Source organism: Cheilinus undulatus, linkage group 4 (assembly GCF_018320785.1).
Source record: "Cheilinus undulatus linkage group 4, ASM1832078v1, whole genome shotgun sequence".
NCBI lineage: Eukaryota > Metazoa > Chordata > Actinopteri > Labriformes > Labridae > Cheilinus > Cheilinus undulatus.
The window spans coordinates 9,902,516-9,923,573 of NC_054868.1; the positions used below are offsets into that span (position 1 = coordinate 9,902,516).

General features: G+C 37.9%; 2 protein-coding genes across 6 annotated transcripts; both read right to left on the bottom strand.

Moving 5' to 3' along the window:
- Positions 1 to 898: 898 nt before the first annotated feature.
- ccr7 (chemokine (C-C motif) receptor 7) lies at positions 899 to 5,725 on the bottom strand. 2 transcript variants are annotated; one of them, XM_041784474.1, is made up of 3 exons: positions 5,642 to 5,725; positions 2,509 to 2,558; positions 899 to 2,118 (listed from the first exon to the last, which is right to left on the bottom strand). In XM_041784474.1, exons 1-3 carry the CDS (start codon positions 5,655 to 5,657, stop codon positions 1,051 to 1,053), a joined length of 1,134 nt encoding a protein of 377 aa, XP_041640408.1. In that variant the 5' UTR covers positions 5,658 to 5,725; the 3' UTR covers positions 899 to 1,050. The 2 variants fall into 2 exon arrangements, with proteins under 2 accessions (XP_041640408.1, XP_041640409.1); XM_041784475.1 differs by lacking the exons at positions 2,509 to 2,558; positions 5,642 to 5,725 and adding an exon at positions 2,196 to 2,283.
- Positions 5,726 to 8,651: 2,926 nt separating this feature from the next.
- Positions 8,652 to 17,746, bottom strand: LOC121508012 (SWI/SNF-related matrix-associated actin-dependent regulator of chromatin subfamily E member 1-like). Of its 4 annotated transcripts, none has more exons than XM_041784471.1 (11): positions 17,543 to 17,744; positions 16,726 to 16,779; positions 16,372 to 16,415; positions 15,943 to 16,041; positions 14,649 to 14,729; positions 14,186 to 14,317; positions 13,793 to 13,964; positions 11,191 to 11,363; positions 10,976 to 11,077; positions 10,185 to 10,446; positions 8,652 to 9,823 (listed from the first exon to the last, which is right to left on the bottom strand). In XM_041784471.1, the coding sequence occupies exons 2-11, from the start codon at positions 16,730 to 16,732 to the stop codon at positions 9,618 to 9,620; spliced, it is 1,278 nt and encodes a 425-aa protein (XP_041640405.1). In that variant the 5' UTR covers positions 16,733 to 16,779; positions 17,543 to 17,744; the 3' UTR covers positions 8,652 to 9,617. The 4 variants fall into 4 exon arrangements, with proteins under 4 accessions (XP_041640405.1, XP_041640404.1, XP_041640407.1 ...); XM_041784470.1 differs by having other exon boundaries at positions 15,937 to 16,041; positions 17,543 to 17,743; XM_041784473.1 differs by lacking the exon at positions 14,186 to 14,317 and having other exon boundaries at positions 17,543 to 17,746.
- Between the last annotated feature and the right edge of the window lie 3,312 nt (positions 17,747 to 21,058).

The following is a 21,058-nucleotide window of genomic DNA, read 5'->3' on the forward strand; positions in this document are numbered from 1 at the left end:
AGAAAGAACAGCACTGAAGCTCTTTTCTTAACCTGCTTCAGCATGAGTTCATGTAGTTACAGGCGAGGTTTTGTTGTGCTATAGGTCAGTATTTACAATGGCTGCCACTGGTGTAGCAGTTAGCTTAGATGTAGCTAGAGCATGGCAGCATTTTTATCAGAAATGGAGCAAATTCCTTTATTAAAATAAGAGCAAAGAGTCAGCAAAGTTCACAATACTTACCAGAACTGGGAATGCCTACTACCACTCTGATTGGCTCATAATGAATATGACAGAACATATGTCCAATAACCATCAGACAATTTTTAGAAAGTCCTGCTCTTCCACAACACTTTGAATGAGAGATTTCCCAGAGGAAAGTGAAATATAATACAGCATATATAGTGGATCTTTGAAACAATCTACCTGGCATGTCAGGTTAGGTAATGGTAATTCAAAGTCTGATACAAATTTTAGCCCTTTTTTTAAAACTTTTATATCCATGTTGCACCTCTGAACCTTTGTATTGTACAGTTTCTGGTTTTCATCAGTCTGGTTTCTCACCATTGTTATGTAATTATTTACACTATCAAAGTTACAATTACAATGATAATTTAAGTATAATCTTGTTTAAAATCAAACATAGTTAATTTTTGTAGCATTTTAACACCAGTATTGGATATCTGGCTTAAAAATATAAAAATCTTACTTTATCAATCTTTCAAATATCTTGGGGCACTGAAAGAAACAAAAAGTACTACAAAGCTGTGGTTTGTTCAGGGTGTTTAATATACATTATTTGTCACATAACAAATGGTCGGGTAAAAAAAAACAAAAAAAAAACTCTGACACTAGTCTTTTTTGTAGCTACATTAAAACGATATCCTAAGAATGACCTGACAGACAGTAAAATAAACATTACAAAGGGAAAAAAACAGCCCCCCCCCCCATAACCTGCTTTCATATAACTTTGCTATATACATAAAAGTATTTTTATATGGCCATTTTTATATCCATAGTCAGTTGTGTGTTGTGTGGATGTGTTTAAGCTGTTGTCCATAAAAAACAGCTTTAAGGTGAAAATGTGGTGGTGGTCTCGGTCTCTGTGGCTCCTCCTGAGCTTCTCCTCCTGCCACAGGTGTACCTGAAGAACCTCTCTTGGCTCATGCAGCCAAAGTCCTTCAGCAGCTTTAGCAGGTCATGACGAAACTTCACACCGATAAAGGCATAGACGAAAGGGTTCAGGCAGCACCTGAGGAAGGCAATGCACTGGGTGACATCGATGGCATAGAGGAGACGGTTCTCATAGCCACAGTCTTTCGCTCCTCCTTGTGCTGTTAAAACGGTGATCCAAAATAGGACTATGTTGTACGGCAGTTGGCAGACCACAAAGACAGCAACCACAGTGAGAATCACTTTGATTGCCTTATTCCGTTCAAAGTTACGAGCCTGGCAAAGGGTCTGAACAATACTGCTGTAACAGAAGCTCATGACCAGGAGCGGCAGGGCAAAAGCCAAAACAATCTGACTTGCCTGAAGGCTCACACGGAGCGGGTCAGAATTGCTAGAGTAAGGTGTGCAGGTGTTATTGTTGATGGTTGTGTATGTCATTTCTGGTATGGAGAAGATCAGTGCCAATGCCCAGATGACAGCTGACGACACCTTGCTGAGAAACACTGCCTGGGAACGGTGGCGATGAGCTGAGACTGCCTTGGCAATGGCAAAGTAACGGTCCACACTGATGAGAGACAGAAGGAACATGCTGCTGTAGAAGCTGACCTTGTAAGTTGTGTGCATGGCTTTGCAAACTAAGAGGCCCAGCACCCATTTTGCCATGGAGTTGGCCGCCCAGAAGGGGAGCGACAGAGCAAAGAGAAGGTCTGCGAATGACAGATTGAGCAGGTACACATCTGTCATAGTCTTGAGACGTTTGAAGTAGAGGAAGGTGAAGATGACGAGTAGGTTTCCAACCAGGCCCAGGAAGCAGATGATGGAGTAGAAAGTTGGCATGAACCAGAGGCGAAATTTGCGATTGGATTCTTTGACGCAGAGCTGAGGAAAGTCATCATAATCCAGACTGGTGTTCAAGCTATAAAAGTAGTACGTCGTTGAATTCTCATCATTCTCAGACAAGCAAAACTGCAAAGACAGATTCAATGTTAGGATGAAAACAATGACCAAGGTTTTCTATTCATTTTTTAATATGCTTTGTTTACCCAAGTAATTCATTGTAAGTTTTCTGTAAGTTTTCTTCCAGAGCCCTGGCTAAAACAACAAAAGTATGATGTTTCAAGACAAAGAAGAAGCAAAAAATCAAAAGCAAATAAACTTCTAAACAAGCAGACCAAAAGAAGACTTTCAGGTACAGCTTTACCCCCCACATACTTAGTGAAAATTGTATATTTGTGGGAAAGGCTGGAGTTAGTTCCTTGCTTTTTTTTTCTACCTTTAGCAGAAGATAAGCTTGTAAAAGTTGTCTTAGATATTTATGTATTTATACCATATGAAAAAATTGTGTGTTAGTTTTACCTCAATATTGATAAACCATAACAGCACAGCTGGAAGCAGTTTTTGGAGATCTGAAAAAAAAAAAAGTCATTTCTTTAGAAACCAAGCACTTAAATAGTCTGATTCAGTATCTTTTTATGACATGCTAGGGGTGCACGATAACTATCGGCCGATAGTTGTGCGGATAACAGGAAATTATTACGTCATTCTTATCGGTCCGATATCATTACGACGAGCCCGATAACATATATATTTTTGTCAGCACAGCAGTGCTGGCATTTGTTTTCTTTCACATGTGACTACACGTTCCGAAACAGCAGGTGGCGCTGCAGTACAGACCTGTTATTGAAGCACCAGAGAAGAAGAGAAAGTAGTAGCCCCTGTGCTAAAATGCTAACAACGCGGTGGCGTTATTCAGTATTTACGGGGAGGTTAACACAACCGTGTGTGTAGAATTTGCCCTGCAAAGGTCGCAAAGAGTAGAAAGAAGTCCTCGACGGATCTTATAAGTCACTTAAGAGTCATCATCCTAACGACGTTAAAACGAAGCGGCAGCAGCCACTAGCCTCAGCCGCGGGCATTAGCAGGCATTGAAAACTGCAGAAAGCTTGCCAGAGCTAAAAGGCGCAACGTTATAACAAAATCAATCCGACAGTCTCCTGATTCATCGCTACTTTCATAGACGTATACCTGCCTGCTCTGTTTGACGTGGTTTCATTTAGTCTGATCGACGTTAGGAACAGAAGTTTAGCCACAGACCACGGTGGACTTTACATTCTTAACCTAACTCTGATATGACTTATGTCAGTGCGTATTTTTAATCTTTATGTAAAACATCAGCTTGCTTTAATTCTGGCTTAAGCAAAAAGAAAAAAAAAACAGACCCCTAAATATCTCCATTTGTTAAGCATAACAGCCTGTTATCATTTGGTTTTATGGGTTTCCCCCATAAAACCATGAGAAAAACATGGGTGATATTTGTTAAAATTAGTTATAAATATCTTTGCTCACTACATATTAACCCCTTCTTACCCCCAGACGTGCATAAACACATCAAATAAACGTCTTTTGTTAAATCAACAATTGAAAAAAATATATCGGTTATTATTGGTTATCGGTCATCAGGAGTAGGAAATTATCGGTTATCTGTATCGGTTCAAAAAAAATAGTTATCGGGCATCACTAACATATGCTATTTAAATCTACAGAATACCCATTGAGGAAGAGATGTTCACTGGTGGTGCAATGATACCAACTGCAATAAAGTAAACAGAATAACTATTAAAAACTATTGGAGTTAAAGTAAAAAGGATGTCAAAAAACTCTAAGTAAACAGAAGACGGTATCTCTACGAAATGCATTGGCACAACAGTACCATAACATAGCTGTACTGACATTACACATTTGTACATTCATATTGATTGCACAGCAGCTTGACATTGGTGTTCCAGAACGTGGATTCACATTGCAGATATGTCTTGTGTTAGCACAATGGGAGAGCGTGGCACAGTGGAAGCCCCACATACAGTACTTTTTGACTACATTTTGAAATCAGTAATTTTACTTGTATATTTTGGAGGAAGTATTGTACTACACTACATTTTAAAAAGCATTAAGTACTGACTAAAAAAAATAGCAACTTAACGCCAAAACAAGAAGGTCTAAGCTTTCTGCCAACAACATAAAACTGTACAGTTTTTCAACTACACATTACAGTCAGAGCACAGAGCCAGAGAGTGATTCCACATTATATCCCAAAACAGTTGTTGCATTTCACTTTATCAAAAAGGTGTGACTCAACATGAACAACCTGTTTGGACATCCATATTCTCACGTTGTTATTGCCGATAAAGAGAGGTCATATCTTTCCGAACAACTCCTCAGTGGTTACTCAGTACTTTGAATCAAGTTTGTTATTTTTTAATTGTATTATTGATGTCACTGAAAATGAGGACATGACCTCAGTGATTTCTTGAGATTAAATAAAGGTTGAATGAAAATAATTTTTACCTTTACTTGAGTTGATGTATGGACCTGCAATTTTACTTTGAAGTCAAATTTAACTAGGGAAGTTCCTAAACGTCTATTTCCCCATTCAGCTAAATGCCCATTTAAATTTAATTTAGTCCAAAGAGGAGAAAACACTTAGAGAACAGTCAAATTTAACATCATTAGCTTCATAACCTCAATTTTTTCTCAAACTTTTTTGTGGTAAATTACAAATATACAAGTGGTATTAAAAAATACCAATGAAAACGTCAGGGTTATGTTCTTCACAAAGCTTCTCACAAGCCCTAAAAGTAGGATTTGTGGTTTAATTACTTGAGAGAGTCAGTGTAGTTTAAAATGGTTGCAATAAGGAGCATGACTGTCGTGCAGCAGACAGATCTTCTGTCCCTTGTGGTTAAAAAAGTACTGTGCATCAGAGATGTAAAGCTCGATGTATCTGTTACCACACAACTGTTTCAGGAGCGCAGTAGTTCTCCTTATTACCACAACTAACCTATGTAAGATAAATTGATACACACATTTTCTGTTCTGAATATAGTTTCACAAGACCCTTGACACCGTCTGCTTATTGTTAGAATAACGAAACTTTCAGTCAGCTGTTTGTATTTTAAGTAGACTTATTAACAAGCTTAGTTCCTTATTTTTAGGCACATGGTGGTGCCTAAAAATAAGGAGCTAAGCTAAGCCAAGGAACTAGTCAAGTAATCCAAACACTGGGTTCTTGAGACAAGTTCCTAAAGGTGAATGTGATTTGTTTTATAGTACATAGATAAATGACAGACACCACTGATCAGTCATTTTAAGTTAAGTTAGCCTGCCATGTTAATTAAACAGACTTATATTTCCAGGTGATTTGCAAAAGTGAACTTCAGAGAGCATGTCTGTGGTTCAGTCTGTTCTTTCAGTAAGGAACTACCACAGAAGATGAAACAATCATGTCACTGACAAAGTCATTCAGTGCATATGGTTCATTTCTTATGCCACATTTGGTTTTTTATTGCTTCCTGATAGACACAGTGACTAACTTATTTATTTCACACCAGTAAAGTCAAAACATCAGAATGGCAATTGTTTTTCATGTATTCATTTATCTAAACAAGGTGACATTCTTTTTATTCTAGTTTTACTTTGATAAGGTACTCACCACTGAGAGGAGTCATGTTGGCTGGGTTTACTACGCTGTAGATAAAGCCACTTAACACTGAGGAGTTGAATGTCTGTGTGTGATGTTGGTTTCCTCTTGTCGAAATGAAAAAAAAAAAACACCAGAACTTTTTTTCCCTCTGAGTCCTCAAGTATCATGTGAGAACAGTTAGAAAATCACAGACAGCAACTTAGCTACAGACAAAAACCCCTCCCTTAATGTATTTCTCAGTATTAGTACTTAAGAAGTATTATGGTACACAACTGTCATGGGACTTTTACCCCAAGCAGCAGTACAACAGTAAAGAAATACTGCCTTTTCATTACTATGCCTATGTCAGAATCTTGACTCCTCACCATGTCACTATTGTTTTATGTTGACTTGCATACAGTAGTTTAATATTTGTATATTCAACTTTTAATTCTTGCACATAGAGAGCAAAATTTACAAAGCTAAACCTGATTTTGATTTATATTTGTTTTAAAGGAAAAGGTCCTGCATCTCAGACGTTAGCAAAGTAAAATTATTTTTAATATCAAAATGTGCTGCAAGTAAAGTAAAAGAAGTCACTTGGGAAAAAATAAGTAAATATATTCATATTATTTAATATTATGAATCTATTATTTTTATCACTTCCCTGATGCAGCTGGTTAAGAGAACCTTTTAAATAATTCAATAAATAGAGAAATTTAAAGGTGTAATAATTTGATTTTTTTTGCACTGAAATAATGACTCGTATATGTTTGTTTTTGTTGAGTACTTACACTTCCTCTTATATTTCTGACATTTTTCTGCTGTAACAATCCATCACCTCATGGCGGCAGCTGTGATAGACACAACATATCGTGGAAACACTAGATATTACGTCTTAGACCGCTACATGAGAGAGTGCGAACTGCTGCAGGAAGCGACTGTTCTGTTGCTGTACCTTATTCATATTTTGTGCCTCTTACTTGTGATGGATCACAACTGTTCTATGTCATTGGTTGTGCATCCTGTCACTCAAGTTCCCCCTGTAACATGCAACTCAGTCCCCCACCCCCTGACTCCTGTGACATTGTGGCTCCACTAGACAGCACAAGCAATCCTGGATTACGTTGTGTGTAGCTAGCAGCTTAAATAGGAAGGCTTCCTTTTACAGCTTTCTCCCTCTTAATGAGAAATTCATCCATGAAACAACGGTGCTTTTTAGTAAACACATTTTATAAAGTGCAGTTTTTTGATGAGTGGAGTCCTCAGTTGAAAACAGGAAGTACGCAACAGAGGTAGGCAGGGCTGAGCATGTCAGCATCTCATTGGGTGCATCTGTAAAGTCCAAAAGATTCCTCCCTAAGTCCCTTCCTATACACTTTTTCCTTAACCCCTTTAAAGAAATAGTTGTGTGAGATGATCTAGTTGTCATGTCTGATATTCCTTGGCTCATCCTTTTTTTCTTCAGTTTATCACATAAGCCACAAGTTTGACAATGGCATGCATTGTTTAATGCAGTGCAAGAAACAAAAGTCATATTGATTGCATGTTTTTAGGAAGAGTAAACAGGTGCGTCACTTTAAATGAAGTTGACACAAAGAATTGTGGGTCATCTTTTCATCTTTCATAAAGGAAGCAATGAAGCTCATTTCCTTTTCATTTTGGGAATTCGAACAGCCTTCATCATCCAAACCAAAAAGGACCATTCGAACGAACCTATCATCTTTTGCTATTATTTTGATTGCAAGCCCCCTAGTGGCAAAATGTATATAATCGCCCACTATCATTTAGTAATCAGTTGTACTTTGTGTTGATTATCTTGATCTGAAACTTAATTTTAATTCTCAAAATGAAAGCTCTGTCATAGGTTCAATATCCCACTGAATTGTTGAGATGTAAAAGTGGTGAAGAAAAACACTGATGTGAAGTTCAAGTACCCCACAATAGAAGTAGCAAATGCACAGATACGTAACCACTTAATTGTCACCACTGATGATATTCAATGACCACAGTTACTTAGAAAATAAAACTATAACCACTTCCTTGAGGTGAAGAGAAGCAGGGGCAAACATAGCTTACATAACATTGCAAAAACATTTTTATACAAACACTTTGGTAAAATCAGGTCTTAAAGCAAAGAGTAAATCCTCACTGCAAACAGTGCATTTTTCTGAGTGTGCTGCACAACACATATTTACAGACTTTATTACCATGGATGCAAAGTACAACAGGTAATGCAATAAAAAATGAACTACCTATGAGTATCTATAAATACAGGATTACTACATGGGTTGACCTTATCTCAGTCACATATACATTTCAGATATTCAGTTAAATGATTATGTTATAATAGTTAATCTTTTAGATGTGCTTTTAGAATTTTTTTGTTACTTTTTATCTTGAATTTATAGTTTTTGTATCCTGTAAATGTTTTGCACTGGGCAGTCAATGAGTCCTTACAAATCTACCCTTATACCCACTTCCTATCAAGATGTGCACATTGACTCTGCACACCTGTATCTCTCTGCGGTTGTGGTTTCTAGCTTTCACTTTAGGCTGTACTAACCACATGCTGCAAAGCATGGCACATTGCAATGCAGGGGACATCTTGCACTACTGAACTAAAGCCCTGCCAAATCTGATCATCACAGCATCTAACAAGTGGGTGAAAGCATCATACATAAAGCTTAAATCTCCCCTTAGGGTGAAGTCATTCGTTCATTCAGGTCATTTTAAATATTGTAGCATGCAAAACTGTACCCTCAGGAGGATTGTTCATTCTACAAAGAAAACAGGAAATCAGAGTAATTCCATTCTGTGGTATCCACTTCCCTTACCTGTACTGTGCAGATGACAAATCTGCTATATGCAAACTGACTGTATGCAGCAATGACAAGAAGTATTTGTTTTTCCTCAGTAAGGCACCATGACTGCTTACAAGTAAATGTGTGCCCCTAAAATATTTTTTTCTAATAGGTGTACACGTTTTAAACAATTGTTTAATTTTGTGCCAACTTACTGGAATAAAAAAGTGAGGAACTTTTCAGGGTAGAAAAATTTATTGGTATAAATATGCAAAAAGAAATTCATTTTAAGACTGCATGTTTATGACTGTTGTTCAAGCTGTTTTTACGACGTTTAAGCCAACCTCATTACAATGTGTACACAATTTTATGGTACATTTAAAAGTTTACTGCTGAAAAAATTGCTATATTGATCATAACACTGAATTGTTCTAAGCATACTGCTTTTGATTTGATTGACAGCTAGCAAACTTCAGAACACTGGTAGTTGAGCATTGTACAGCATTGCTGAGCATGTGATATACCAACTCATGAACTGGGGCTCAGCCCAGGACAACCAATACACAAGTATCATAAAATGGTAATAATAAATAACAAAAATAACTACCACTAATGACTACAAACTCCTGAGACAATACTGTCACTGTAATACTGATACAGAGAGTAAACAAATATTCTCCTCCTGCTCCACTCTTCACAAATATTATAAAAAAATTACAACATGCAAACATAGCAATAAAACTAACAATGACACTACAATACAAAAGACAATGTTAAATATAACACTGAGCAATGTTTCTGTCATGTTACAGCTTTTTTTTCATACAACTGTCTTGCGCTGATCTAGGATCTGCCAGACATAGTGCGAGAGATATGTATCAATATGTGCTGAAGAGGGCCTGTATGGGTTCTTCTAAATGGATATGAGTCCTGTGGAACAAATACCGCTATAGTGCTTTCACGTGGGCTTTAGTGCAGCCACTGATTTTAAACAAGACCTTTGCTTAGTCGGCTTCAAGTGCTTGACATATTAATTTCCTGGTATTCCGTGCATTTCTCCGTTTTCAAACTTCAACTCACACTGTAAAATACTGAGCCCAACTGAACTCGTCATACGCTTTTACAAACTGAGATGATGCTGTGCAATACGTGTGATCAGAGGATGTTATTGGCCTGACAGTTCATGATCAGAGGTGTCAGACTCAGTGAGCTGCTCTTGCTTTGCTTGGCCCCTCTGATGGCTCGTTCGTTTGAGCATCTTCTGTCTGAGCAGAAGTGGTCTCTGAGCCGGTGTTACTGTCGCTGGTGCCTTCCTCCATGGCTCCCTCTGGAACGCTCTCCTTGTCCTCTGATACACCCTCCTCACTTCCTGGATGTGCCTCAAGGTCCTCTGAAGCCTTTGGCTTTTCTGAGTCATAAAATAAAACAATGTTCTTAGAATCATGATGCTATGCTAAGGAGCCTAAGGAGTTGGCACAGTCACTTCATGATTTACACTTAAGTGTGAGAAAAGGAGACATTTCAGTACATGGCAATAAGAAAGTAATCACCTGTTAATGGTGAAATGATGTGGAATTAATATGAATGTGAATGGATTTTATTTTTAAAAAAGGATTTCTCATGGTCTTAGTGCCAAAAAAAAAGAAAAGATCATGCTGTTGGTTTACAGTCAGAACAAAAGGTGTCACCCTCATAGACTGAGGAATTGTGAAAATGTAATTCAAGTTTCATTGGGCTCATGCACTCAAATAGAAGCTTATGCTGCTCACCAGGTGTATCTGTGGTATTGGGTTCTGCGTCCTCGCCTTCTTTGTTGTTACTTTCGCTGAGAGGATTTTGCTGGGGCTTGCTGCCATGTGTTGCACAAATGTGTTTTTCTTCCTCTGCTAGGACACAGGTGGGGGCCTCTCTTGCACTCCGGTCCCCTGCATCCTTTTCTCGCTCTGCCATGCGTTTGCGAGCTGCCTCCTCTGCTGCAGCAATCTCAGCAGAAATCTTCTCCATGTCCACTTCCACCTTCATACAGCAAAGCTTTGAGTACAGTAAAAGGTTAGATGCAGTTGAAAACAATTGATGCACTCTATTCATTTTCTTCCTTACAAAGTTTTGTGATGACTGAACATTTACGTGCAGACTGACACAAAGCAACAAGTTGCACAACAAAGCTTAATAATGTAAGTGACTGAGTGCATAGTTCTGTTATTGGCAATAATAAAGCCTCAATTCATGTCCAGGCTTGACTTCTGAGTCAGAAAATGAATAAAGCTAGTGGCTTTGAAAAGGCTGAATGGCGCCACCTGTTGCAAACAGTGGACAGTACATTCAGCTGCACAGTGCTGTGTCTCATTTCAAAACAACTATTATTATGGGGGCTACAAATTGTAAACGATGACAGATATATGATTGCCTGCACATGTGGATGGAGTTAGCAGCAGCTGGTGGCTGTAAGGCAGACGTAGGCTGGCACATACCCAGAGCTGCACACTGCTAGGTTAAACATGCAAAATGAAGCTTGCGTGCGAGTAAGTGATGGCAAAGCCCTGTGTAAAAGATGCCGTACCCTTTTGAGCTCATTTGTAAATGATTCTGTGGCTTCTATGAATTTTCGTTTCTTGTCCTGGTGGCGGTCTTCAATCTGAAGCAACTCTGCCTCCAACTTTCTCTATGACACAAGACAAACAGGCACCACTGTTATTACACCATAAACCCATAAAAACAAAGCTATCTGCTTGCCAAATGCAAACAGTATGTGATGAAGGAAAGACTTGACCTGACCTGGTGCACCATCAAAGACTGGACCTGGCGTTTGAGGACCTGCATGCGAGCAGTGGTAACAACTGACCGCACATCTGGTACCACGCTTTCACTGAGGATCTCGCTGATCAGGCGGTGGTTGCGTTGGAAACGAGATGCAGCTGAGTGTTTTATAGAAAAGCCGTCGTCATAATCTGAAGACAAGAAAAAATCTGATTGTTTAAGGAAAAATATTTTCAAACACCTGTCATTCGGTAGATACGTGTCACACTTACCATCAATGCCCATACACAAATACGACACAACAGAATGGTTTAAACATTGCCGTATCAAAATTCTATAAACACATGGAGGATATTGCTCAATATTTATCCTGAGTTCAAGTTAATCATAGGCCATTATGTTGAAATACATCCAAAGGCAAAGCAGGATCGTTATTGTTAGGTGAATTGGACAAGCAGTTAATTATAATCCACTGTGTGTGTTCAGATGTGGTCTACAATTTTCATCCGTTAGCAAATGTTTATCCTCGTCTTAAATGTATACTCCTTTGCCACTTAAATACAGGATAATGGTGCAGGAAGGTAAAGTCCAAATACAGTAAATGTATATGCCTTAAAGACAATAATCATCTTGAGTCCTTTTTCCACGCTCTGTGGTGATAAGGTTTTGGGTCCAGATGGATTCAAATTGGTTGTTTCATTCAGTTTAATTTGGATTTACATTCAGAAAATAGAGAAGTATTTAATTTACAGTGAATGCAGTTTAGGATTGGCCTGGATTTGAGAACATCATTCTGTTTCATTTATACTGAGGTGAAAAAGTCTCTGATACAATCCTCCTGCACTCAGGCTTAGGATGTATAGACAAAAAAGTAAATGTAAACAGCTGTAATACATAGTCTAGTAAAATTTGTAAACAGAATAAAGGGCTAGTCTAGAACAGCACTGTATATGAAACATGTTTTTTTAAAAACTATGCTTGTGACATTTTTCTGTATTTATGCATCTGCTTTTACTTTTCAGATTTGATATAACAGCTTTAAGGAAAAAAAATATAAGTTGGTCTGGAAACAGATATTAATGTAAATAAAAATAAAAGTAGTTAATATTTGACCATACAGATTTAATTGATGGCAATGAAATTAGATATTTAGAGATGAGTTTGCAGACAGATCCAATAAAATTATCTCATATACAGTCTCTTTGTATATACATATGGGGTTAATACTAAAATGGACTAGCAAATGCATTCAATAATCTATCTGAAATACATTTCATGATGCATTTGAAATTATTTTTTCTGTATAGTTATTAGCGGTATGGGTTCCTGTATATATTTCAGATTTGACCCAGACATCTACTCTGTCTAACAAATGTGGCTGTCGTTTTCTTTTTTTTTTACTTTGTTACCCAAGACTTTGCTAAATCTCTGACTGATATGAGTTCAAGGTGGGTAACACATAAACTAAGTGCTGCTGTACACCCATGTGTGCTGCTTGAAACTTTCCAAAAGCAGATATCGCTCTCATATGCGATGTTGAAAGTTTCAAAGGTGTTTGCTCTTGTGGGTGGTCTGACACCACAACAGGAAACAGTCAGAATGGGTAATATGTTGTGTGATGAGGCCATGTGATAAAATGCATTGCAATATATTGATGTATTTCATAGAATTTAGCTTCACTAATGGGTGTTCCTCAACCTTTTTGTTTAGCATAAAACTAAGACTCTGCATATACATACTTGTTAATTTTGGATGAATGACTGACTAATGATAGGTTAATATGACCAATTAGGCCATTTAATACTGTCTTCACTCTATAACATCAATGAAAAACTTGGCAAATGTAGTTAATGCATTATTTAACTACCATCAGATTTCTCAAATAAATAAATAAAAATTATGCTTTGAATTTGACTGTTGGCTGCTGGTAGGCACTTCATCTCTTTGAGCTGTTTTGATGCTTGTATTAACAGAAACTGTTTTTATGGGAGTAGCTTAGAGTGGGATCTCTTTCAGACCTTATTTATTACAACAGACTTTGAATATGTAGCCGTCTGAAGAGCTAAATCTTATTTAATCACTGACGTACGCGAGGTCTGTTGACAACAACCTATTAGGATAACAGTTCTGACATTTTATGAACTGGGGTGTTTCTAAATAAAAATTGGTTTTATCTGTAGTTTTCTTGTACATCATTATCTTTCACAGTAACCCAGCCAGACCCAAGACAAGCATCATTTCCTTTAGGTGGGTGTAACTCAAATGTCTTCTTTTGGCTTGAGTGTCTTTTCTCATGCGTGTGCGTCACTCTTTAAAACAACAGAGAAAAGAATGTAAATTTTGCAATTATGTCCAAACCAATGCCAAGAATACCTTTAAAATGTAAACAATTTTCAAAAATGAAGATTTTTTTCCAGTGTTGAACTTTAAAGCAAAAATTGCTTTTCAAAAATGACTTTACCAAACATGTGGATGGTTGCAGCAGTGTAGGAGGAGAGAAAAAGATAGCAGTCTCTGGGTATGCGGACTGACAACTCTGTGTGGTCGTGCTGCAGTAATTACAGCTCTGTCACAGTGCTTTAAACCTTGGGAGACAAAGCATTTAGTTGAGTGGCCTTACCATCTGGATCTTCCGCTGGCTGAATGCTCATGTAAGGCTCACCCTTGTCCAGTCTGGACTGCCTCTGACGGCTCTCCTCTTCCAGAGCTGCCTCGGCTCTGCTCTTTGCATTGACATAGGCCAGGTAGGCTGGCGAATTGTGATAGGCCTTCATGCTCTCATTATACTCAATCTACAGTAGGAAAGACAACAAGAATGACAAGGAAACAGAGAGGGCAGCAGTCACAACATGTGGACCCTCTTTTCAGACTAGGACAACATTAGGAAAGAGATTTACTCAGGTCTGTTAGAAAGTAAGGAATGATGACTGGAGGGACCCACAACTATTGGAGACACATCTAATGGTCACCCATCAGAACAGCCCCATAAACACCCCCTTGTAAAACAACCAACCTTCTCTGCTTCGTAGTCATTCAAATAATCCTGTTTCTCCTCATCAGTGAGGTCCCTCCACATGCCACCGATTATCTTCCCAATTTCCCAAAGCTTCAGATCAGGATTGGAGGCTTTTACTTGATCCCAAACCTGGTGATGAGAACCAGACATGGGTGTGGGGTTGGGTTGGATTGGAGGGGCTATAAGTGGTTATCTCTTTGCAGAGAGGTCACAAACCAGAGGAGGCCGTGTGCTTTAAGCTCCATCTCCAGGTTAATAAATCCCACTATGTGATGTTAACAGTCCTAACTAAGCCCTGACTTAGATACCTTCACACCTACCTTATGAAAAACTATAATTGTACTTAAATATGTATCTAACTACATCTGAGCTGATTGAATATTGTAAAAGTACAGCATCCCTTTCTTCCAACAGAGCACAAGATGATGCAAAAGACAGGGGTTGCATAGTGTGTACTTACCTTACGACTATATCTCATATAGGGCATCAATGGCTTATCAGGTGGTTTAGGTGGCTTTGGGATATTTATTCCAGAAGAATTCTGGTTTAAAAAAAAAAGGAAAAGAGAAACTTAATGGGCATGGTCAGTGTTGAATGACACTTAAACTCCCTACACTTGTACAGCTTGTGGATCTACATGCAGCCAGTTGTACAATATATGACACAAATTCACAAAAAGTTCACTTGAAATAAAAAAAGTATCACTTTTTTCTGCCATTAACTTCATTTAATAATGCCAGTTGTAGGCCAAGGACAAGCCAGTTTCCTCACAGAGTACAATAAAAAATCCCTGACTGTGGAAAAAAGTACAAAAATCTCACTTAAGATGAGATTTGCCCATAAAGCCATTATCAGAATCAGCCAACTACAGCTTGCATGCAGTAACTAAATTACTGCTCAGCAGCCAGAGCCATGTCAAGCAGCGAGACTGTAATGCCATGGCAACACTGATGGCATGGGTTACTTAACATTGCTGTCAGAAATGCAGACTTTGGAAAGCAGGTGGTATTGAATTCACAGATGGACTCTTAGCCAGTCTGCACTGTGATGAAGGCAGCAGAGGGATGACACAGATTTAATCTCAGGAATGAAATGAGCTCTGCATCTCATGCTTACTATTTTTCAGTTTATGCTCTTTGAACACTGAAAAATGCAAATTATATACCTAATCTTGTTTGCTACAAACAAAGCAAGAGTCATTTTTGTGAATACGATGGATGTTCTGGATGCTTAATTATCTCTCTACTCTGCACTGTTGTATCTGTAGGCAAGACCAGCTAAAGATTCTGTGTTGACCTGGAAATTAAGTGCTCTAAATTCTGAGTAAGATTTCAAGATTCTTATTTTTTAGGAGTGTAAAATACAAGTTTTTGACAGTTTCACATTAATATCATCCCCTTTATTAGTTTAAAAAAAGTAAGTGAAGGCACAGCTAGCACTGACACATCTGTTTATACATCTTTTCTTCGATATCCAAAATACTGTTAGTCTGCCAGTAAACTAGAGAGGGAAGAGTAGATATTATCTACTCTACTTTGGGCTTGTTTGTGGCTGAAGGCCATTACTGACCTTGTGCTTACTCAAAAAAAATTATGACACAGACTTGCCATTTAAATTATAAAGTGAAGCCCCATCTTAAAGGTGATGGATCAACCTTTTAATTCTGTATCAGTGATAACTGATAACAGATTGATATAAATCATAATCAGTTGATTGTTACACTCTTCCAATTGGGTTACTGTTCATACCGTTACCCGACTGTTGCTGCTTTGGCTTCCTCCCAGTCTGTAGTTGTTGTAGGCCAGGTGGCTGTAAGGGTTGTACCCCACAAACCCCGTAGTGTTGGGCATTTGCTGATGAAACAAATGAGACAGAAATACGAATGAGAAATGCCGTAAAAGAAGAGGAGGGAAGCCAGGGGAGAAAGCCAAAACAAAAATTGAAGGACCAATGAAAGGAGCAGGGAAAAATGTGAAATAAAGTAACTTGCACTAATGCTGGGGCTTTAAAGACATCATCTTTACAGGAGCAGAGGTGAATTCAACAAACCCTGGTTCCATTGAATTATATTGCTATCAGAATAGCATGAAGGATGTGGAATTCCACAAAGAGCAACTTCAGCTTACTGTGAGATACCTGAAAAGATTATCAAGTGTGTGTCACACTTAGTTATGTATACTTACAGTTGTAGGGGCAGGGGGAGGAGGAGGGGCATAGGATGGCCTCTCTGTTGAAAAAGAAAAATGTATATCAAACAATAGTCCAATAAAAAAACAGACCTAAAATCTCTACAGCTTACTTATAATTGCCATAAAGCATTCATGATTACCGGAGAAATAGCTGTCCTTATATATTCAATAAATTCTTTGTATCTTCCATCTAAAAATAGTCATACACGTTGATCTTGCAGTGTTACGATCGTATCACCTTAGCTCTATCAATGAAAACTGCAGGTAAGATGTGGTATATATACATTTATTAAGATTAAACACACAACGCTTATTATCATAACATTCTGAAGAATTCTTGTTTCTTACTTGACATTTTTGCGCCGAGAAGGTGAAGCTATTAGTCCATTCCAATCATGGGACCTGTAATAAAGTATTAAAACAGCATAAAAATCGTGATGATACATGGTGTTGACATGGGCTTCACAGATGGCACAACACAAAGGAATGCCGACGATGACAGAGGACAACCAGGCAGGCTAACGCTGGCTAGCATCGACGTTAGCTTCAAATTGGTCTCACTTGTGATATGTCAAGTTGGATAAATTGTTAGGGGTTGCATGTTTGTTCGAGAAAATGTACTCATGGAAGCTTGTAATTATCAAGGCATTAATTCCTAGAAACGTAAGGAATGCTTAAATATATCACTAGGCGAAATGGCAGATGTTAATGGCCTGTGTTCGCAACTGAATTAAACAGTCATTCTGCTAGCTTACTTTAAACGAGCTAACGCTAGCAAGCAGCTCACTTGCTAACATAATGTGGTCTAATAATATATGATTCTGCTACAGTAAGCAAGCTAGCGAACGCCCAAACACATAGAACAGCGGTTAAGACGTATGACATTTAATGCAAGTCAAATGTTACGACTTTAAGTATTCATTTATAACGCTACTTGGCTAGCTTTAATTCGCCAGCCTAATAATGGTAACAGACTGTGAATGGTGTGAAGCAGGCAGGCGACGAGATTGTTTTGTAGCTAACAAACAAAATGAAAAGGAAAAATGACAAGATATATCATTAGCATGCAGCGTCAGATCAAGACGGCACATCTACAGAAGTGATAATGCCCAGATTTTCGTAGTTACAAACAATTATGTACTAAAGAGGTGGTTAGAAAACTCACCATAAACCCTTGTGTCCCCACCACAGGGTGTACGTTTTGGATTTGGCAGGGAAGGTTAACCACCAAGCTCAGAGAAACAGTCCCCACAATAAACGAATGAAATGGGGTCCACTCGCAAGATTCCTGCAGAATCTTCCAGAATCACACCCCCACCCTCTCCTTATTACAGCTGTTCTTATTGTCGATGCTGAGGCTCATTGCCCTCGACTGTCCCTGCTGCAGATCTCACTAATTCACATGATAGAAGAAACATCTTTTTACATTCAGAGAGGAAAAAGAAGGTATTATGAGAGCGCAGCTCATTTGGATTTCACATTTTTACAAGCATAGCTTCCTTCATCTTGAAGCCATAGATGTTCATCCTCATAAGTCTGTCAGAAACATACTGAAGTTTTTGTACAGAAGCAAAAGGCTGACTTAGTTATTCCCATGTCTTCAAAATACATCTAGCCTTCCAGGTGCTCCATAATTTACTATAAGGCTGGACCGAATTTAGGGAAATGAAAGTGACATTGTTATACATTTTCTTTCTGCCTATACGTTGCAATACGTAAAAGTAGAGGTAGCATTCCATACAAATACAGCAAGTTTCAATAGGCTGAAATATTGGCGCCAAGTATTTATATCTGACAGTCATTATATGAATATTTCCTGAAGTCTATTTAATCGTATGGGCCTCATTTCATGAGGGAAACGATGTGAAACACTTCTCTTTCAATAGTTGTGAATTTTAGATGATTTGTAATAAATAAATGCAAAACGACATGTATTAGATTTAGATATAGGTGTTTCTTGTGACTCCTAAATGAAAGACATTTTTAACACTAAATGCAAAAATGACTCATAGGCTCGCTGATAGCTTAAGTTTCATCTAACTTCATGAAGATGTTGTGAGAGCATGTTTAATGTACACTTGCTTTGCTTAAATTTTTTTTGTATGTATTGCAATTAGTTGCAATAATTATGTTGTTTTTTGCAAACTGTTATACTGCAAAATGATAAAACTGCAATTTGTTGTTTAGCCCTAATTTACACCTGTAATTTATTACCAAGAGCTATACAAAGAAGAAAATATTGAAATAAGTTATTATGTCACCTTACCTAAGTTACATTATGCACACTTCACAGGCTACTAAGCTTTACAAAAAATTAAGGTTGTCCTATTCACTGCTCCCTTGTTATGAGAAGTGAAATACTTGGCATTCTTGTTCACATTGTTTGAGAGCCACTCAGGTCTATAGTTGTAATAGTGTGTTCCCTAAAAATAACAATCCAAAGCCTGCAGGATTTAGCCTATATCTCTGTCCATTCAACCTGAATAGTACTTGTTTTGGATTTGTTAATTGATTGTGTTCATTGTGACCCCATTTCTTTCTGTTTACACTGCCCACTTGAGAGCTTATTTTATTTCTGCTTGACCTGTATCCTGTATAATATACAAGCAGACACTGTTGGTATCTCATCTGCAGGTGTGGCGATGGCCAGTAAAATGTATGTACTGGAAGAGGGGGCCGGGCAGATTCCACTCGAGGCTTGGGCGGGACCTTGTTTAGCTTCGGACGCCTGCGACAGAGTCCATCTGGAGGTAGGGTGAAGGTCACATGCCTCCTGTAAGCTACTGTGAAGGCTTTACATGGACACTCACGCAGGGCCTCCCAGGCACAGCTGTGGGACGGTAGCAGCCAGAGGCAGATCAGGGCTTGTGATATTTTGAACCAGTCACAGGGAAACCCATGAGGCTACTCTGGTAATTCTGATTCGGACCTGGTTCTTAAGCCTGCAGAGCTCTCCAAAATAGACTCAGGCAGTGGAACTAAGCAGACTTGAAAGTTTATTCTGGAGATGAACAGTAGGTATTTTTAGAAGCTGCTGTTGAAAGATTATTATGATGTATCATTCCAGGGGAATTCGCTGGGCAAATACCTTGAGTATTAGCATAAATCTGACTTTTTCACAGTAGACTCGACATACATTACTTAGTTAAGTGTAAAAAAAAATAGATGACAAAATTTATGTATTTACAGTTTAATACTTTACATTGCACTGAACCTTAAAAGTTTTTTACTGCTTTTATCTGTCATACAAGCTTAGGAGTACATAAGAACAAAGCATAATAACACAAACACAAAAAAATCCAATGACAACAACAGAACAGCAGAAAAACCAAGCAAACAAAACAAACCCAAATATTATTAACTCAAGCATCACCAGAATCTTGCTACATAAATTGAGACAAAGATACAAATGAAATGAAATAGATGGATACAATAAAAAGGAGAGACACTGAAAAAGTGAGACGTTAGAGCAATAAAAACAAATTAAAGTAGGAAGGCGTCAGGTTAATATCTGTATCATTTAATAAAATCCTGGTTGACATATATTGGCCATCTGCAAATAATGAGGCATGAACAGGTAACAGTAGCTTAGGGTGTATCTGTTGTGTCCAGTGAATATGATACTGGCACCTAATATGCCATATTGCTAATTCAAAAAGGATTTTTTTTGCTGGGGAGAAGAAGTCACCTGTTGGACAAACACTGATCAGTTTATATGGTCGAACATGAAAGAAAAATGTTGGCGTAGTGGGAGTTTAACACCAAAGTCAGTACTTTTTACTATGGGGGGGGAAGCATTAAAATAAACATATCAATTATGGAAAATAAATAGATTAGATCAATTAAAAATGTAGGGACATTGGCAAAATAAAGCAATTAGAAGTATGACACAATATCAGATAAGATTATGAAAAGAAAAAGTGGATTAAAAGGTAATAATAAGAAGAGGCCTCACAAAAATGTAAGTCTATACAAGTGAATGTTAAAAAGCGATCTAAAGATGTCTGTAACCTTTGGCAGTTTGTCTCAAATCCATTGGAGCCTGATGGCAAGCCACCAGACCTTTCTACCCTTTGACAAAAGAACCACAACTCTGAAATGCCAAGGCCTGCCGTCAACCAAAGAAAAACTTCGTCAACTAAAATCACACCCACACATGACCAATCGATTGGTCACTGTGGAAAAAAGGAAGAAAAAAAAAAGCATAAAACTGCATGAGATTCCTCCATCAACCAGATTAGTGACAGTGTCCTCACTGTACTCTCCTAGAATATAACAAGCTTTTGCAGCAAAATGATTTATTTTAACCTTATTATAATAACTGAAATAATTACTGAGTCAGAGCTGACCAGCTTGAACCTACTTTCAAGTATATTCATGTTTTCCCTGATCACAGGACATAACTATTTAGAATATATAAAAAATAACTTCAGATAATTGTTTATTTCTTATTTTAGAAACAACTATTAACAGGACTTGCTTGTTACAGCCTGCACTACGTAATATCTGAACATTATTGTCTGGACAACATGCAGTGTTTATTTCGAGGTAAACTGAAAATGCGTCTGCAGGTTGGGACTAAAGGAAAACTTTTAGGGAACAGAAGACATCACTGTCTCTCTCCTCTTCCCTCCATCTGTAACAGACATTAATGTTAATGTGCATTTTAATAAAACCATAA